Consider the following 20,805-nt stretch of genomic DNA (forward strand, 5'->3'; position numbering starts at 1 on the left):
TCATGTGTAGGTGAAAACAATGACAGGAAACTGTTACATTTCTTCCTTTGCTGGATGGACAGAGAGAAAATGATAAATGGATGTGAGCAGCAAATTCGCTTTTAGAAGAGATTGTCAGAACTAGGCTGGAGGCCCAGATGTGAGAGATATAATGGAGGAGGGCAGATTTTTATCATTAAAAGATATCTGAATAACAAGTAAAGAAGCCTTTGTAAGGGTTTGGTTTCGTTTGTCTTATATTTTTGAGAAGTGAAATTGAGTTAAGTGAGTAGAATTTGCTTTGACTGGATCTCTGCATGCTCACTTGTAGGTGAGAAAGGAACATAGGAACAGGACTAGGCCATTCAGCCCATTGCCATTTAATGAGATCATGTCCGATACCTTGCCTAATCAATATTACTGCCTTTGGCCCATATCCCGTAATACATTAACTTAAAAAGTTATCTATTTCAGGTTCAAAGATAGCAATTGATCTAGCATCAACTCCTGTTTGTGGGAGAGTTCCAAACCTCTTCCACCCTTTGTGTGTAGAAGTGTTCCTAACATCTCTCCTGAATGGTCTGGTCCTAATTTTTAAACTACGCCTCCTACTTCTAGAATCTCCAACCACTGGGAATAGTTTATCTTTATCTACCCTGTAATTTCCTATGAAGCCCCTAATACTCCTAATGGTTCATATTTGGCCCTATCCCACCAATGGTTTCAGTTTGCCTTAAAGTAGAGGCACACATGATGAATATGCAATCACCACTGAGGGCTATTTCAACCCTCTGTGTGGCAGTTAAGAATACCCAGGTCACTTACCCACATTGGAGCTAACACATTGAATACACCCTCATCATGATATATGAATCCCACTACAACATCCTCTGGATTATCTATGTAGGAAGTTTCCCACTGAGTAATTCAGTGTGGAAGAGGCCGAAAAAGGAACATTTCTGACTTTGATTTTGCTTCCCTGTGATCTACAAGGAACAGGATGTCCCCAGTAACAAGTAACATTGATTTTACATTAAATGTTTGATATGTACTGGCCCAAAATATTACATTGATTGTGGCAAGCATTTAGCTCAGTGGTAGCATTCCTAACTTTAAGTCAGCAGGTAAAGAGTTTGAGTCCCCATTCCTCACATTCCTGGTTGGCAGAGCCCAAATTATGTACCCTGGATAGAGTGGTCAGTTAGTCAAGATCCAGTGATATACTGGCACATGGATAGAGTGACGACTGAGTCAAGATTTAGTGATATACTGGCACACTGGATAGAGTAGTCAAAGTTAATATCCAGTGACATACTGACACACTAGATAAAGTAATCACTGAGTTAACATCCAGTGATATTTGATTTGATTTATTATTGTCACATGTATTAGTATACAATGAAAAGTATTGTTTCTTGTGCACTATACAAAGCATACAGTTCATAGAGAAGGAAACAAGAGAGTGCAGAATATAGTGTTACAGTCATAGCTAGGGTAAAGAGAAAGATTAATTTAGTGCAAGGTGACTCCATTCAAAAGTCTGATGGCAGCAGGGAAGAAGCTATTCTTGTGTTGGTTGATATGTGACCTCAGACTTTTATATCTTTTTCCTGAAGGAAGAATGTGGAAGAGAGAATGTCCGGGTTGCGTGGGGTCCTTGATCATGCTGACTGCTCTGCTGAGGCAGCGGGAAGTATAGACAGAATCAATGGATGGGAGGCTGGTTTGCGTGATGAATTGGGCTACATTCACAATCTTTTGCAGTTTCTTGAGGTCTTGGGCAGAGCATGGGATATACCAAGTTGTGATACAACCAGAAAGAATGCTTCCTATGATGCATCAGTAAAAGTTGGTGAGAGTCATAGCTGACATGTCAAATTTCCTTAGCCTTCTGAGAAAGTTGAGGTGTTAGTGGGCTTTCTTAACTATGGTGTCGGCATGGGAGGGACCAAGACAGGCTGTTGGTGATCTGGCCCCCTAAAAGCTTGAAGCTTTTTACCATTTCTGCTTTGTTTCCGTTGAAGTAGATAGGGGCACGTTCTCCACTTTACTTTCTGAAGTCGATCACAATCTCCTTTGTTTTGTTAATATTGAGGGAGATTATTGTCATTGCACCAATTCACCAGATTCTCTATCTCATTCCTGTACTCTGTCTCGTCATTGTTGGAGATCCGATTCATTACAATGGTGTTGTCAGCAAACTTGAAAATCCAGTTGGAGGGAAATGTGGTCACACAGTGATATACCAGTACAGTGGATAGAGCAAACACTGAGTTAATATCCAGTGGAATATCAGCAAGTTGGATAGAGTGATCACAGTTACTATCCAGTGATATACAGGCAGACTGGATAGAGTGAGCACTGAGTTGATATCCAGTGGGATATCAGCACACTGGACAGAGTGATCACTGGTTCAGGGATAGCACTTCCACAACTGAGTCAGAAGGAGAATTGGTTTTTGACCCCACTCTGAGTAGAGACACGAGAACAGCAGTGAACACTGGATTGGCAACCAGCAGAGGTGCCTACAGGGTCCAGAGAGACAATCCACAGAGTGACAAAAATCTGTAATCATGACAAGTTAGGTTGGCATAGCAATATTGATGGGAAATAGCGCAGAATTCTAAATAAATTGCCTATTCATTGTCGTCTTACCTGGTCCATTCTTTCAGGTCCCTCTTGAAATTTGATATTGCATCAGGATTGAGAGAATCTTAATCACATGGCCCTCATCAAGTTTGTCAGGGAACGTTTCTTGAGCAGATACCATCCTTGTTTGAGTGGCTGATATGGTTGTAGAGGCGGGTTATTATGCTGTGGGAAAGATAAGCAGGAGAGAAAGTGGTGAGGAGGATACAAAGAGTCTGAAAAGGGATGATAGAGATGTGAAGTGAGTGGAACAAAAAACAGAAATGGAATATAATATGGGAAAATGTGAGCTTGTCCACATTGATGGGAAGAATAGAAGAAGATAATATTGAAATGGAAAGAGACTACAGAATCCTGCAGTATAGAGAGAACTAGGTGTCCTTGTACATGAATCACAAAAAGGTAACATGCAGGTACAGCAAGTAATTAAGATGACAAATTGAATTGAAAACTGATTCTAAGGATGAAGTGATCATTTTATGAGGAAAGGTTGAACAAGTTGGGCCTATACTGATGAGAAACATGTAAGATTCTGAGGAGGCTTGCCAAGGTAGATGCTGAGAAGATGTTTTGCCTCATGGGGGAAATCTAGAATGAAGAGGCAAAGTCTAAAACTTAGGGGTTTTCTAGTGAGATGAAGAGGATAAAGCTCTTCTCTCAGAGGGTTGTTAATCTTTGGAATTCTCTGCTCCAGACAGCATTGGAGGCTAGGTTATTGAATTCATGCAAGGCCGAGTTAGAAAGACTTCTGATGAGCAAAGGAGTGAAGGGTTATGGGACAGTGCCAGGAAAGAGGAGTTGAGGCCACAATCAGATCAGCCATGATGTTATTGAATGTCACTGCAAACCTGAGGAGATAAACGGCCTACTGCTGCTCCTATTTCTTATATTCTTATGTATACATTTGTTAATCTTTTGCAGTGTGAATAAAAAGGGGTATCAGAAACTTTGAGGTGACATTGCCTCATTGAGCTCTAGGCATTGAGGATGGAATGGGTCCAAGCTCCACCTCCACGGTTTATCTCAGCAGTTCTGGCAGCATCTGTGGAAAGAAACAGAGTTAAGGTTTCAAACCTAAATGACTCTTCAGTAGAACTGATCTGTAGAAGGGTCATTTAGATTTGAAACATTAACTCTATTTCTCTCCACAGATATTGCCAGACCTTCTGAGTTTATCCAGCATTTTCTGTTTTTTATTACACATTTCCAGCCTCCGCAGTATTTTGTTTTTATTATCCACGGTTTTTCACCTTTGTTGCAATATTGCAATGAGGAGTTACTGAATGGAACCAAGATACCTAGTGGAGGGAAGGGGAGAAGGTAGGATGAGCTAGCCTTGGGTATATTCTTCTGAAGAGCAGCAACGTTTGAAGAGGCCATCAGGTTTGGCTGCCTTCTCTGCTTATAGGACAGACAAGCTGAACTGGGGACAGACCCAGGGAGCAGCAACAGAGGGAAGGAAAAACTAAGTTCCCTTTTAAAAGAAAGTAGAAATGGTTGATTCCATTATCTTTTATTTCGCCTTCAACACTCTTCCCTAGTGCTCCCATTGTAAAACTTCAATACAATACAATAAAATTCAACAAAAAAATACAGTTACAGCATCTCAAATCCGGCTATCTGAAAATGGTGGTGTCCGAGAATCATACATTTTTTCACTCTCCTGTGCTCCCGTGGCTTAGTGAACCTTAACCCCATCCGGTCCAGCTTGGAATGACTTATCCAATTCGACCCACACAAAAGTGCCTTTTTGCAGCTGGCCCAAGTTCATAGAGAGTTATTAAAAAAATAACAGTGTAATCTTGTATGAGTGAAAAATAGTTTTCAGTTACAAGTACCAGGTACTTCTTATGTTATTTCGGTTTGATTGCTGTTTTCTCATTTTAAACAGGATGTAGGGAAGTGTGGAAGATATGAAAGATATAAAATCAGATATATGTGAAGTGAATTATTCATAGAAAGAATCAGAGAAACCCTACAATGCAGAAGCAGGGCATTTGGCCCATCGAGTCTGCACTGACCACAATCCCACCCAGGCCCTACCCCAATATCCCTACATATTTACCCGCTAATCCCTCCAACCTCTGCATCTCAGGACTCTAAGGGGCAATTTTTAGCATGGCCAATCAACCTAACCCGCACATCTTTGTACTGTGGGAGGAAACTGGAGCACCCGGAGGTAACCCATACAGACACAAGAAGAATATGCAAACTCCACACAGACAGTGACCCAAGCTGGGAATCGAACCCAGGTCCCTAGAGCTGTGAAGGAGTTATTAACAGCAACATTGCCATTAGCCTAAAGTACTTTGCAGTTGTGTTATTTGGTTTTGCCCATGTCCCCTATTCACTGAATTAAGTGGTTCTGATTTTTTTTTAACCAAAAACTGTTAAGTTCTGAAGTCCAGCACAGACTTACTCCTGGGGCTGTCAGATTTGAAGTACTCTACCTGTATACATTTTGGCAAACATAAATAGTCAGGAATCTAATTGTATCATAGCCACCGTGTTGGAGAGATGAGGAGAGCATTGCAAATCATCAGTGCAACCTATCATTTTCTACTACGGTGGCCTAAAACAATACTGACTGCATTGGGATCAGTAATTGATGGGTCTGGAAGCACTCTGGAATGTTCAGAGAACTTGAAAGCTGCTAAAGAAATGCAAATTCTTCCTCCACATGTATCACAATGGATGGACTAAACTTCCATCAAGGACTGGAGGCAGGATAGTGTATACCAGAAATTGGGTGGGTGGTGAGGAGAGGTCAATGCCTCTCAGGGAAATAATTCCTCAGATACCCTGGAATGGGACCCTAATGCAAATAAAGGCTTGGCAGGAGATTGTGTTCCATGCTGGGTTATCTGCTGTTTGGAAGTGCAGACACTGATGAAGCATGACCTTCAAACACAAAGGCTTGTGTCCCTTTTTTTGTATTCTTTCACAAAATATGGGAAAGACTGTCAAAACTAGCAGTTATTGCTCATCTTTAATTGCCCTTGAGATGCTGGTGGACCATCCTTTTGAACTGCTGCAGTCTATATGGTGTGAATGCACCAACAGTGCTGATAAGGAGCGAATTCTAGGATTTTGATTCAGCAACAGTAAAGGAACATTAATATAGCTTCAAGTCACAATGGTGTATGGCTTGGAGGTGCAACTTGCAAGTGGTAGTGTTCCCAAGCATCTGCCATCTCTGTCCTACTAGGAGTAGAGCTAATGGGTTTGGAAGATGCTGTTTACGGAGACTTGGTGAGCTACTGTAGTGCATCTTGTAAATAGTACACACTGCTGCCACTGTGCATTAGTGATAGTGGAAGTGAAAGTTGAATGTGGTGGATGGGATGTGGATTTAGTGGACTTCTTTGTCCTGGATGGTGTTGAGCTTCTTGAGTGTTGTTGGAGCTGCACTCATTCAGGCAAGTGGAAAATATTCCATCACACTCCTGAATTGTGCCTTATAGATGGTGCACAGGCTATGGGGAGTCAGGAGATGAGTTACTCACTTCCAATTTCCCTTCCTCTGTCCTGCTTTTGTAGTTACAGTATGTATAAGGCTGGTCAAGTTCAGTTTCTGGTCAATAGTAACCTTTAACTTGTTGATAGCGGGGTTATGGTAATGTCATTGAATGTCAAGAGGAGATTGTTTATATTCTCCCTTGTTGGAGATGATTATTACCGTGTGGCACAAATGTTTCTTTCCACTTGTCAGCCCAAGCCTGGATATTGTCCAGGTCTTACTGCTTATGGACATGGACTGTTTCAGTATCTGAGGTGTTGTGAATGGTGCTGAACATTGTGAAATCTTCAGCGAACATCCACACTTCTGACCTTATGTTGGAAGGAAGATTATTTATGAAGCAGCTGTTGATGGTTAGGTCGAGAATATGATGCTGAGGAACTCCTGCAACGATGCCCTGAAACTGAGATAATTGGTCTCCAGCAACTACAACCATCTTCTTTTTATGTCAGGTATGACTTCAACCAGTGGAGAGATTTCCTCCTGATTCCCATTGACTCCAGTTTTGCTGTACTCTTTGACGCCACACTCGGCCAAATGCTGCCTTGATGTCAAGAGCAATCACTCGCACGTCACCTCTAGTGCTAATCCCAGCTGGGGAGAGGGGTTAGCACCTGAGAAATCAGGACAATTGAGCAAACACGTTATTCAGCACAACTTGTGAGCCAATGATAAAATCTGAAGACACAAAATTTTGAGTACGTGTTACTCTAAACACCCTCCCCAACCCCATTCCCTGTCTGTCTTCTGACTCCACTGAACACAATGTTCTTGCAAAGGTCATTTCCCAGTATCTCAACCAAAAAAGATCTTTCTCGCCATGGTTTAATGATAGAACTGTTGCCACTGAGAAAGGAGGACAAGGGTTGAAGCATTCTAGTGTACTGGGGAGTGCTGCACTGCCAGAGGTGCCATTGTTCAGATAAAACATTAAACCAAGGCCTTGACTGCCTTCTCAGGTGGATTTAATAGAAGAGGAGCAAGGGAGTTCTTGCCAATATCCTAATATTTAATCTTCAAGCAACATCACTTACAAAGGTCACTATCATACTGGTTCTGGGAGCTTGGTGTGTCTAAAGTGGCTGCCACATCCCAACATTACGACAGTGACTACACCTCAGAAGTACTTCATTCGCTTTGATGCATCCTGAGGTCATGAAAGGTGTCATAGAATTGCAAGTTCTTTTTTTCTTCTGTTCATTGTGTATCAACAGATTATTCACCCATAGAAGGGATCACGATGTTCTTGTCCGAGCTGAACCACTGTGAATATGAGAACAGTGTGGGGCTCTCATGAATCGCCATCTAACTGTTAGTTCAGCAGAGCAGATGTGCTTTTCAGCTGTGATGGACTTGAATCAGTTCATGTTGAAGTGTGTGAAACTCCCCATGCTGGATCCCTGATGTCACCGAGGAACATACTCATTTATAGGGGCAAACCAAGCCCGTTGGAAATCTTGCAATATGAAGCTTTGCTCAGGTCTCCTCACTTCTAGCTCTTGGCATCAGTCCTGAGCTCAGTTGTCTGATGCACAGGTATCTAGCTCACTGAGAGGAGGGAGGGGAGCAAGAGAATCAGCACACCATCGCTGATACACAGCCCTGCTGACTCTGTCTTTAGAACCACAGTTTACATTCGTCAAGAGAGAGAAAGCAAAAGATAAACAGGAAACTCTTCACTCTTCCAGAAATTTGTGTCAAGGATCCCACACTGCCATCTCTTCCACAAGAGAGGTCTTGGTCACTGTAAATAGAGCAGTGAGAGTTCAGATTAGTAATATTTTCAATGCAAGTCAATGTTTCAATCAAACTGGGGCCTAGCCTCAGTTATTTGGACAAAAATCATCCTCTTCCCATGACTCCGTTAAATTAGAAATCACCTAATTAAAAAAATGTTTTAAAATCTGGTCAATGGCTACAGTGCAGAGACATTACTTTCATGCAAAGAGTGTTGTTCTTATTGAATATGTTTATTCTCAAGAAATGGTGACATATGACAGGGCCACAACTATTGACCATCATGGTTCTTGAAGAAATCATTTGCAAAGATGTTCCATGTAATATGTGGACCTCAGAGCATTCTCTCTCTGCCTAGGACAGCAAACACATGGGAGTACCAGCACCTCCAAGAACATCCTCACACCCTCTAGGGTTTCCACTCTCCTGGCTTGGAACTGTGTCGTCATTGCTTCACTGTCTTGAGTCAAAATCCTGGAACTCTCTCCCTTAACATCACTGTGAGTGTATCTACACACCATGGACTGAAGTTCAGGAACCTAGCTCATCATCTCAAGGGTGATTCGGGTTAAATAGTAAAAACTGGCCTTTCTAGTGATGCTTACATCCCATGAACAAATACAAAAATGTAGTTTAGAGTGGTGTGGTCCAATGGTAATTACTGACTAGCTACAGGTGTTGCCATGGTGATATCATGATAATCACATGCATCTTGGTAGAAAACATCTTATCCATAATAAATATAGAAGTACTTTACATTTCATTTGAAGATCCAGCACTACTCAATGAAGCAGAAAAGTCAGGCTCCCAACAACCTAAAAAACACTCACACGTTCTGCCTTTCATGTTCGTATTTTCCCAAGAAAAATACAAAAAGGTTAAAGTTTACATGTGTGTGCGCATGCAAACGAGTGTTGGGATCACAGGCCCAAGATGGTCTACTATTCATTTCTAATTTACCAATCAGAAAAGCAATTAGTTACACCTGGATTCCCAATTGACATATGTGGCTAGTGGCTAAAATACTGGAAAACACAGAACAAAAGTCACACAAAGTTAGATGAAGTAGCATGAGAGGAGGTTCATGTGGAATAAGAACACCAATATGGGGCAGTTGGTAGAACAGTCTGTTTCTCTGCTGTAAGAGTAAGTATATAAGATCCCATTGTCTTGAAGGGCATTTGTGACCAGGCTGGGAGTTTTTTTTTGATTACTGGAATTATTGCATTTCATTTGCTGGGATTTGAATCTGTAATCACAGGATTGCTAATCCAAAACTATAGTCTCGACCTATGACAGAGGTTGCTAAATCCATACTATTTCTATGGCTGAGAACTTGAATCATAATTGCTGGTTGTGGAACTCACCCACTTCTGCTACACTGAGCTGGCTCAGGAGTGATAGGTGATACTAGGACAAGTGTGTGTATTGGATACGTCTCATTTATACAAAGCAGGCAAAGGGTCTAGGGATGTGTCCTTGACTCCCTCACTCTTACCTGAGTCAGAAAGTTGGAAACTGAGAGCTGGGCTGTACCATTCAGCAACTGGCTCAGCCTTTTCTCATTGAGATCTTCAAGACAGTGATTCTAACTCTCTGAGGATTTCCTAGCAACACCACAACTCCAACATTTGCCCACTTCTAATTGTGCCACATTGATTCCAGCCAGTATTCCATTCATAGAAACAAGAGGAGGCTATTCAGCCCCTCAGGTCTGTTGTGCTATTCAATTAGATCATGGCTGATCTGTAACTCAACTCCATGTACCTGCCTGAACTCTATATTTCTTAATAACTTTGTCTAACAGAACTCCACTGATCGTAGTTCATCTACAGAAAGCAAAGAATGGGGGTAACTGGGTGTTTTTCTGGATGGCGATCAGTGACTAGTGGTGTGCTCAGGGATCAGTGTTGGGACCACAATTGTTTACAACTTACGTAGATGATTTGGAGTTGGGGACCAAGTGTAGTGTGTCAAAATTTGCAGATGACACTAAGATGGGTGGAAGAGCAAACTGTGCAAAGGACACTGAAAATCTGCAAAGGATATAGATAATCTAAGTGAGTGGGCAGGGGTCTGGCAGATGGAGTATAATGTTGCTAAATGTAAGATCATCCATTTTGGTAGGAAGAACAGCAAAATAGACTATTATCTAAATGGTGAAAAAATGCAGCATGCTGCTGTGCAAAGGGACCTGGGTGTTCTTGTGTAGGAATCTCAAGGAGTTGGTTTGCAGGTGCAGCAGGTAATTAAGAAGGTAAATGGAATTTTGTCCTTCATTGCTAGAGGGATGGAGTTTAAAAACAGTGAGGTTATGTTGCAGCTGTATAAGGTGCTGGTGAGGCCACACCTGGAGTATTGTGTATAGTTTTGGTCTCCTTACTTGAGAAAGGATATGCTGGCACTGGAGGGAGTGCAGAGGAGATTCACTAGGTTGATTCCGGTATTGAGAGGGTTAGCTTATATGGAGAACTGAGTAGATCGGGGCTATACTCATTGGAATTCAGAAGAATGAGGGGAGATCTTATAGAAACATATAAGATTATGAAGGGAATAGATAAGATAGAAGCAGGGAAGTTGTTTCCACTGAAACTAGAAGTAGGGGGCATAGCCTCAAATTAAGGGGAAGCAGATTTAGGACTGAGTTGAGTAGGAACTTCTTCACACAAAAGGTTGTGAATTTGTGGAATTCCCTGCCTAGTGAAGCAGTTGAGGCTACTTCATTGAATATTTTAAAGGCAAGGATAGATAAATTTTTGAACAGTAAAGGAATTAAGGTAATGGTGAGTGGACGGGTAAATGGAGCTGAGTCCACAAAAAGACCAACCATGATTTTATTGAATGGCAGAGCAGGCTCGAGGGGCCAGATGGCCTACTCCTGCTCCTAGTTTTTATGTTCTTATGAAACCATTAATTATCAACCTGTATTCACAGCATTTTTGGGAGGGAATTCCAGGTTTTTACTTCCCATTGTGTGAAAAAGTGCTTCATTCTAAAATGGGGGCTTGGCACTAGCTTTAAGATTATGTCTATACAATCCTGATTCACCCAGCAGAGTAAATCCTTTCTCTGTATCTCCTGGCTTTGTGTGACTGTCTGTGTGGAGTTTGCACATTCTTCCCATGTCTGCGTGGGTTTCCTCCAGATGCTCTGGTTTAAGAACATAAGAAGTATGAACAGGAGTAGGCCATTTGGCCCCTCGAGCCTGCTCCACCATTCAGTAAGGTCATGGCTGATCTTTTCATGGACTCAACTCCGCTTAGCTGCCCGCTCACGATAATCTTAATTCCTTTACTGTTCATAAATCTATCTATCTTTGCCTTAAAAACATTCAATAGAGTAGTCTCGACTGCTTCACTGGGTAGGGAATTCCACAGATTCACAACCCTTTGGGTTAAGAAGTTCCTCCTCAACTCAGTCCTAAATCTGCTGCCTTATTTTGAGGTGATGCCCCCAATTCTAGTTTCTCCCACCAGTGGAAACTCCTCTGCTTCTATCTTATCTATTCCCTCCATAATCTTATATGTTTCTATAAGATCTTCCCTTATTCTTCTGAATTCCAATGAGTATAGCCCCAGTCTGCTCAGTCTCTCCTCATAAGCCAACCCTCTCAACTCCAGAATCAAGATAGTGAATCTCCTCTGCACCCCCTCCACTGTCAGTATATCCTTTCTCAAGTAAGGAGATCAAAACTATACACAGTATTCCAGGTGTGACCTCACCAGCACCATATACAACTGCAACATAATCTCTCCCTTTTTAAACTCCATTCCTCTAGCAATGAAGGACAAAATTCCATTTGCCTTCTTAATTACCTGCTACATCTGCAAACCAACATTTTGTAATTCATGCACAAGAACATTCAGACCCCTTTGCACAGCAGCATGCTGCAATTTTTTTACCATTTAAATAATAATCCATTTTGCTGTTATTCCTACCAAAATGGATGACCTTACATTTACCAACATTGTACTCCATCTGCTAGACTCTCTTGCTCAGTCACTTAAATTATATATATCCCTTCGCAGATGTTCAGTGTCCTCCGCACACTTTGCTCTGCCGCTCATCTTAGTGTCATCTGCGAACTTTGACACACTATACTTGGCCCCAACTCCAAATCGTAAATTGTAAACAATTGCGGTCCCAACACTGATCCCTGAGGCATACCACTGGTTGGCGATCAGTGACAATTGCCAACAAGAAAAACACCCATTTATCTCTACTGTTTGCTTTCTGTTAGTTAACCAATCCTCTATCCATGCTAATACATTACCCATAATGCCAAGCACCTATATCTTATGCAGCACCTTTTGTTCAGCACCTTGTCGGATGCCTTCTGGAAATCCAGATACATCACACCCACCGGTTCCTCATTGACCACCACTCTCGTAATGTCCTCAAGGAATTCCACTAAGTTAGTTAAATATGATCTGCCTTTCATGAACCCATGCTGTGTCTACCCAATAGGACAATATCTATCCAAATGTTTTGCTATTTCTTCCTTGATGATAGATTCAAACACTTTCCCCACTACAGAAATTAAACTAACCGGCCTACAGTTACTTGCCTTTTGTCTATCTTCTTTTTAAATAGTGGCATCACATTTGCTACTTCCCAATCTGCTGGAATTGCCCCAGAGTCCAGCGAATTTTGGTAAATTATTGTAAATGCGTTATTTCCCCCACCATTGCTTTTAATACGCTGTGATGTATTTCATTAAGGTCATTAGCTTATCTAACACTGCTTCTTTAGAGATAATGATTGTTTCTAGATCCTCACTGCTGTAGCCTCCTTGTCATCAATTTTTGGCATGTTATTTGCATGTTCCACTGTGAAAACCGACACAAAATATCTGTTCAATGCCTTGGCCATTTCTTCATTTCCCATTATTAAATCCCCCTATTCATCCTCTAAAGGACTTATGTTTACCTTAGCCACTCTTTTTCTTTTTATGTATTTGCAGAAAGTTTTGCTATCTGTTTTTGTATTCTGAACTAGTTTACTCTCAATCTATTTACTTTTCTTTGTAGGTTTTTTCGTAGCTTTCTGTTGACCTTTAATGATTTCCCAACCCTCTAGGTTTCCACTAATCTTTGCCACCTTGTATTTTCTTTCAATTTGATACCCTCCCTTATTTCCTTAAATATTCATGGCTGATTATCCCTTTCCCAACAGGCCTTCCTTATCACTGGTATATGCTGGTGCAAGTGGCACAGTGGTTAGCACTGCTGCGTCACAGCACCAGAGACCTCATCCTCCAAACAGCCCTCTTGCTCATCCAAATAGGGAACAAGTACTTCATACCTGTTAAACAAGGTCAAGAGCTGAGGCTCCTTCCATTTCTGAATTCAGGAACCCCTTACCTGCCTCACTTGCAATCACAGCTGCTGTCCCTGACCATTGGCCAAACTTGAGGTACTTAATATACTGGGTGTGGCCGCCTCCTGAAACAAAGCGTACAATCCCTCCAGACTATGCCGCAGCATCTGAAGTTCAGACTCCAGCTCATTAATTCTGAGCTTACGTTCTTTGTGCAGCCGACATTTGCTGTAGATGTGATGCTTGGGTTCAATACCATAGCGCAGTTTGGGTCACTGTCCGTGCAGAGTCTACACGTTCTCCTTGTGTCTTTGTGAGTTTCCTCCGGATGCTCTTAACAGTCCCACAGTCCAAAAGACGTGCTGGTTAGGTGCATTGGTCATGCTAAATTCTCCCTCAGTGTACCCAAACAGGTGCTGGAGTGCAGTGACTAGGGGAACCGGTATTAGATTTTGCCTTCTCACGCTCCAACTTTATTTTACATTCAACCATATTGTGATCGCTCCTTCCGAGAGGATCCCTAATTGTGAGATTATTAATTATTCCTGTGTCATTACACAGGAAGAAGTCTGACAACACCAGGTTTAAGTCCAATCGATTTATTTGATAGTAAACTCGCAAGCTTTCAGGGTTTGCCCCTTCGTCAGGCGAATGGAGAGTTCTAGCCTCAGACAGAGCATATAACAGCACAGATGGTTTACAGATTACTAATTAGAATGCAAGTCTTTACACCTAACCTGCTTTTCAAGTCTTAAAGTAGCCAACAATGGGAGTGGAAGGAACATTAAACCCAGGTTAAAGAGATGTGCATTGTCTCCAGACGTACTGTACTGTCTGAGGCTAGAACTCTCCATTCGCCTGACGAAGGGGCAAACCCCGAAAGCTTGCGAGTTTACTATCAAATAAATCAGTTGGACTTAAACCTGGTGTTGTCAGACTTCTTACTGTGTTTACCCCAGTCCAACGCCAACATCTCCCCATCATCATTACACAGGACCAGATCTAGGGTAGCTTGCTCCCTTATAGGTTCTATTACATACTGTTAGAAGAAACTATTGCGGATACATTCTATGAACTCCTCCTCAAGGAACACTGCCTTGACTGACCTGGTTTGACCAATTGACATGTAGATTAAAGTCTCCCCTGATTATTGCTGTATCATTTTCACATGCATCAGTTATTTCCTTGTTTCTTGCTCGCCCCACCATGATGTTATTATTTGGCAGCCTATAGACTACACCTATCCAGTGACTTTTTCTCCTTACTGTTTCTCATTTCCACCCAGATTGATTCAACTTTTTTCTCCATAGAACCTATATCATCTCTATCTCCCTGATGTCACCCTTAAATATCAGAGCAACACTTCCTACTTCACCTTCCTGTCTGTCCTTCCAAATAGTCTGATATTCCTGGATATTTAACTCCCAGTCATGACCACCCTGCAACCATATCTCTGTAATGACCACTAAATCATCTCATTCACGATGATTTGTGCTGTCAACTCATTGACCTTGTTTCAAACGCTATGAGCATTTAGATAAAGTGACCTTATGTTAGTTTTTATACCTTTTTGAATCCTAACAACTCCATTACTAACATCTCCCGAGATCTTCTCCCTTTTAACTTTTTTGTAATTTTCCATGTAGTTGAACCCTCCTCCCCACATGCTAACCTGCTTCCTGTAGTTTTACCCTTCGCTTTCCCCCACTTCCTAGCTTATAATCCTTATGACCACCCTATTTATTCTTTCCACCAGAACACTGATCCCAGATCGGTTCAGGTGAAGACCATCCCAATGGTACAGATCCCTCCTGTTCCAATATTGATGCCAATGCTCCATGGGAGGAACCGAGTGTATGGTGTCGAAATTTGCTGATGACACCAAGATTGGTGGAACGGCAAATTGTGCGGAGGGTGTGGAGAGTCTGCAGAAGGATCTAGATAGGCTGGGCGAATGGGCCAGGAACTGGCAAATGGAATTTAATGTTGGCAAGTGCGAGGTGGTCCACTTTGGTAGGAATAATGGTAGGAAGGACTATTACTTACGTGGCGAAAAACTGCAGCAGGCGACGGTGCAGAGGGACCTCGAGGTCCTTGTGCATGAGTCGCAAAAACCCAGCTTGCAGGTGCAGCAGGTGGTCAGGAAGGCGAATGGGATGCTGGCCTTCATAGCAAGGGGGATTGAATATAAAAGTAGGGAGGTCTTGCTGCGGCTGTATAGGGCATTGGTGAGGCCGCAGCTGGAGTACTGTGTGCAGTTTTGGTCGCCGCACTTACGCAAGGATATTTTGGCCTTGAAGGGAGTGCAGAGGAGGTTTACTAGGCTGATACCAAAGTTGAGGGGGTTGAGCTATGAGGAGAGGCTGAATAAACTAGGCTTGTACTTGTTAGAGTTTAGAAGAATGAGGGGAGATCTCATTGAGACATATAAGATGATGAATGGGTTGGATAGGATAGAGGTGGAGAGACTCTTCCCGCTCAGAAAGGACAGTAGGACTAGGGGGCACAGCGTCAAGATAAAGGGGGGGCGGTTTAGAACGGAGTTGAAGAGGAACTTCTTCACTCAAAGGGTGGTGAATCTCTGGAATTCTCTGCCCGTTGAAGTGGTGGAGGCTGCCTCGCTAAATATTTTTAAGATGCGGGTTGATGGGTTTTTGATAAGCGAGGGGTTAAGGGTTATGGGGAGAGGGCGGGAATGTGGAACTGAGCCACGACAGATCAGCCATGATCTTATTGAATGGCGGGGCAGGCTCGAAGGGCTAGATGGCCTACTCCTGCTCCTATTTCTTATGTTCTTATGAAATGGAACCCTCTTTCCCACATCACTCCTTTATCCATGTGTTCACTTCCCTAATTTTCTCAAGCTTATGCCAATTTGCATGTGGTTCAGGTAGTAATCCAGAGATTACAGCCCTTGAGGACCTGTTTTTAAATTTAATTCCTGGTGCCTGATAAGCCCCAAGCAGGTCCTCTTTCCTAGTCTTTCCTTGTCCCAACATGGACCACAACAACTGGATCCTCCCACTCCAATATCCTTTCAAGCTGGTCAGACATGTCACTCACCCTGGCGCTGGGCAGGCAACATACCATGCTGGACTCACAATCCAGATTACAAAGAATGCTATCAATCCCCCTAATAATAGAGTCCCCACAACTACACTTGTCTTTTTGCTTGCCCCTCATGAATGGCCTACGATACCACAGTGCAATGGTCAGCTAGCTCATCCTCCATACAGCCCTCTTGCTCATCCATGCAGGGAGCAAGTACCTCATAGCTGTTGGACAAGGTCAAGAGCTGAGGCTCCTCCCATTCCTGAATTCAGGAACCCTCTACCTGCCTCATTTGCAATCACAGCTGCTGTCCCTGACCATTGGCCGAATTTGAGGTACTTAATCTATCGGGTGTGGCCCCTCCTGAAACAAAGCATCCAGTTAACTCTCTGTCTTCAGGATATGTTGCAGCATCTGAGACTCAGACTCCAGCTCATTAATTCTGAGCTGAAGTTCTTTGAGCAGCTGACACTTGCCGCAGATATGTTCACTGCAGCTTGTCGTTTCCTCCCACAATCCAAAAATATGCAGGTTTGGTGGATTCAACATGCTAAATTGCCCCTTAGTGTCCCAAGATGTCTAGGTTAAATGGGATTAGTCATGGGAAATGTGTGGGGTTACGGGGATAGGTATGTGGAGAGGGCCTGAGTAAGATACTCTTTCAGGCAATCAATGCAGACTCAATTTGCCAAACTGCCTTTTCTGCACTGTCGGGTTTCTATGATTCTATGATACCCTATTCTAACCCAGAATTGTTGAGCGGCTGGAATTGGTATCAGAGCTGGGGTGGAATCCAGGTTTTATGTCAAACCAGCTTATTTTTGCTGCTGTGGTCATCTTTCTCAGTGGCTGAAGACAGGATGTCCCCATTGAAAAGAAGGATATTGATTGGTACCGATCTTACACAGAATTACATAGAAAGGACAGCACAGAAACAGACCATTCAGCCCAACTACTCAATGCCAGTATTTGTGCTCCACACAAGCCTCTTCCCATCTTGCTTCCATCTCACCCTATCAACATAACCGTCTATTCCATTCTCGCAAGTTTATCAAGATTCCTCTTAAACCATAGTAAGGTTGCAGTGAAGAAAAAGGCTATTTGACTCATGGGGATTTTCACAGGAACTTAATTGCAGTATTAATTTAAGCCTACTTGTGACACTAATAAACAAACTTTAAACTTTTACCTGTGTTGGCCGAAAAATAAATTAAAAAGAAACAAGTCGCTCATTTTAATCCCATTTTTCCGGCACGTGGTCTGTAGCTGCAGTTTACAATACTTCAGATGCAGATCCAGGTACCTTTTAAATGAGTTGACCATTTCAGCCTCAACCATCAACTTAGGCAGCAGATCCTAGATGCCCATCACTCTCTGGTGAAAAAGCTTTTCTCATGTCCTCTCTAATCTTTCTACCACACCTTAAATCTATGGCCCCTGGAAACTGATCCCTCAGTTAGGGGAAACAAATCTTTCCTGTTTAATCTATCTAGGCCCCTCATATTTCTGTACACCTCAATTAGGTCATCTCTTAGCCTCCTCTGTTCGAAGGAAAACACTCGTAGTGTATCCAATCTCTCCTCATAGCTGAAATTTTCAAGCCCTGACAACATTCTGGTAAAGCTTCTCTTCACTCTCTCCAGAACAATCATGCCCTTCCTGTAATGTTACCAGAAATGTAATACAAACTCCAGCTGTGGCCTAACCAGCATTTTATACAGTTCCATCATTACATCTTTATTTTTGTATTCAACACCTTGCCCTATAAAGAAAAGCATTACACATGCTTTCTTGACCACCTTATCACAGCAGGGAGCTGTGAATCTGTTCTTCCTCAACCCCTCTTAATATCCTCTTGTTTATTGAGTATTCTCTGGCTTTGTTTGTCCTCTGCCTCACACTTACTGCCACTTGCCATTTCTCTGTCCAGACCACTCAACCAACCCATTGACATCATTCTAGAGTCACAGCTATGCTCTTCACTATCAACTACACAACCAATTTTTGTGTCATGTGCAAATTTCCTAACCAGGCCATCCACAATGCATCAATTAGTCCATATGATGGTGAGTTCCACATTCCATCCACTCTCTGAGTAAATAAATTACTTCTGAATTTTTTACTGGATCAGATTTATTAGGGGCCATGTTATATTTACGCCAACAGTGTTTTACTTACCGACACACTGGTCTGTTGCCCCATGGTCCCGTTTCCACGGTGCTTGGTGTGAGCAGGCAGCTCCGAGGTTTCCCTGTAATCTTTTACAGCATGCTGTAGCTGCAGCACCTTCTGACTTTTCACCGGCAATGGAGGCCTGTCAAGTGCAGGAGGCCTCGTGGTCTGTGAGGTGGCCCCAAACTGTGAAAAATTAGCCATAGTTTCTAATTGTTTTGCATTTGGCACCCTGTGGCCTGGCCTTCTCACCTCCGAGCAAGTATATGATCGGCTCCTGCTCTGTGGTACTGGGGGAAGCACTGGCCTGTTTGACTCCTTGCTAACCAAGGCTTGTGCAGAGGAAAGGGAAGGAGTGAGGATCTTTTCTGCTCTTGGAGCGCTACTTTTCCTCAAGTTCTTTGGCTTCACTTGCTCTTTCTTTGAGATGGAATTTTGCGTCTGGTCAACTGCTTCATACAAAGGATTACTGACCATCGCCATCGATTCCCAGTCTTGTTTTGGAGACAGTAGAATTTCTGCATCCACGTGGCTCATTGTTGGAGTTTTGCTCCGAGAGCTTTCTGGATAAATGCTTTTTTTCAAGAAACAAAGAAGAACAAATTACTAAATGCACAAAAGGGAACTAGACTGCATAGTTAAGAGAGAAACTCTCTCATCGCTGGAAGAATGAAAAACCGAAGGATATTGATTGACAAAGAAACAAAAATGAGAAAATCTGTGTAACAGTGTGAGGGGTAAGGTCTGGATTGCACTGCCTGAGAGCATAGCACAGTCAGTTTCGCTCATGGCTTTCCATAGGGAATTAGATAATTATCTAAAGAGAAGTTGTTTGCAGGGATTAGGAGAAACATTGGGTAGGATGGGACTAGCTAAGTTGTTTTTGCAGAGAACTGGCCTGGGTTCAATGACCTGTGTGCTCTCATTTTGTGCCGCAATGATTCTATGATTTGAAAGACTATGGTTAACACACTTGTATTCACTGACATACTTCAAGGCTTCCCATTTATGCAGACCATTACAATAATAGGGTTTATCTTGTCTATTTTTAATTAAAAAGAGAGTGAATACCAAACTCACTGGTGCTAAGCTCTTATACATTGTATACTGCCTGCTGTGATAATGGAGTCGGACACTTTAGGAACTTTCAAGCAATTATTGGATAGGCACATGGACCACACCAGAATTATAGGGAGTGGAATAGCTTGATCTTGGGATTGGACATAGCTCGGCACAACACTGAGGGTCGCAGGGCCTGTACAATGCTGCAATGTTCTATGTTCTATACTTATAACATCTTGATTGATCAATTACTCAGTGATCTTGACATAGCTGTGCATTGATTTCTCAAATGCCTTCTTGTGGAAATAAAAACACTCAGCCTCCTTAAACAGACATGATTCCACTTTGGTAACATGCCACTTTAAGCATTACATGACCTCAGTGGGCCTGGAGGTCTGGAGTGCATCTGCTTCAATGCAAGGAGTGTAACGGGCAAGACAGTCAAACTTAGAGGCTTAATGCTTGCGCGGAACTTGGATGTGGTTGCAGTGAAGGAGACTTGGTTAAAAGAAGGACAGGACTGGCAGCTGAATATTCCAGGGTATAAGTGCTTTAGGTGAGACACAGGAGGGGCTAGAAGAGTTGGGGGAGTAGCAATACTGGTTTGGGAGCATATTACAGCGGCACAGAGGGTGGACAATTTAGAAGGGACATGTAACGAGTCACTATGGTTGGAGCTCAGAAACAGGAAGGGCGCAGTCACTATGCTGGCGGTATACTACAGGCCTCCCAACAGCCCACGGGAAGTTGAGGAATGGATATGTAAGGAGACTCTGGATAGGTGCAGAAAAAATAGGGTTGTTGTAGTGGGAGACTTTAATTTCCCTTGTATAGACTGGAAATCGCTTAGGGCTGGGGGTCTGAACGGGGAGGAATTTATAAAATGTGTACAGGAATGTCCTTTGGAACAATATGTTGATAGTCCAACTAGAGAGGGGGCTATACTGGAAGTAGTACTGGGGAAAGAGCCTGATCAGGTCATCAAAGTTTCAGTAGGGGAACATGTGGCAAATGGTGACCACAATTTTGTAAACTTTAGGATAGCAATGGAAAAAGATGAGTGTTGTCCTATGGGTAAGGTGCTGAATTGGGGGAAGGCTAACTACACCCAAATTAGGCAGGATTTGGTGGCTGTTGATTGGGAGAGGCTGTTCGAGGGTAAACCCACATCTGGCATGTGGGAGTCTTTTAAGGAGCAGTTGATAGGGCTGCAGGACAGGTATGTGCCTGTAAAAAGGAAGGATAAGAAAGGTAGGATTCGAGAGCCGTGGATAACCAGTGAAATTGTGGGTCTAATCAAAAAGAAAAAAAGAGCC

The 20,805-nt window shown here is 42.7% G+C and overlaps 1 protein-coding gene across 1 annotated transcript in view; it reads right to left on the reverse strand.

Moving 5' to 3' along the window:
- Window positions 1-7,803: 7,803 nt before the first annotated feature.
- Window positions 7,804-20,805, reverse strand: part of inpp5d (inositol polyphosphate-5-phosphatase D) — a 161,232-nt gene continuing 148,230 nt past the window's right edge. The window contains exons 26-27 of the mRNA XM_080185413.1: window positions 18,434-19,001; window positions 7,804-7,892 (exon numbers count right to left, since the gene is read on the reverse strand). Of these exons, the coding sequence (XP_080041539.1) occupies window positions 7,890-7,892; window positions 18,434-19,001 (571 nt within the window). The 3' untranslated portion in view covers window positions 7,804-7,889. The remainder of the gene's footprint in view (window positions 7,893-18,433; window positions 19,002-20,805) is intronic.

This window comes from Carcharhinus amblyrhynchos, chromosome 3, assembly GCF_965287045.1.
Source record: "Carcharhinus amblyrhynchos chromosome 3, sCarAmb.v2.hapA, whole genome shotgun sequence".
Classification (NCBI taxonomy): Eukaryota; Metazoa; Chordata; class Chondrichthyes; order Carcharhiniformes; family Carcharhinidae; genus Carcharhinus; species Carcharhinus amblyrhynchos.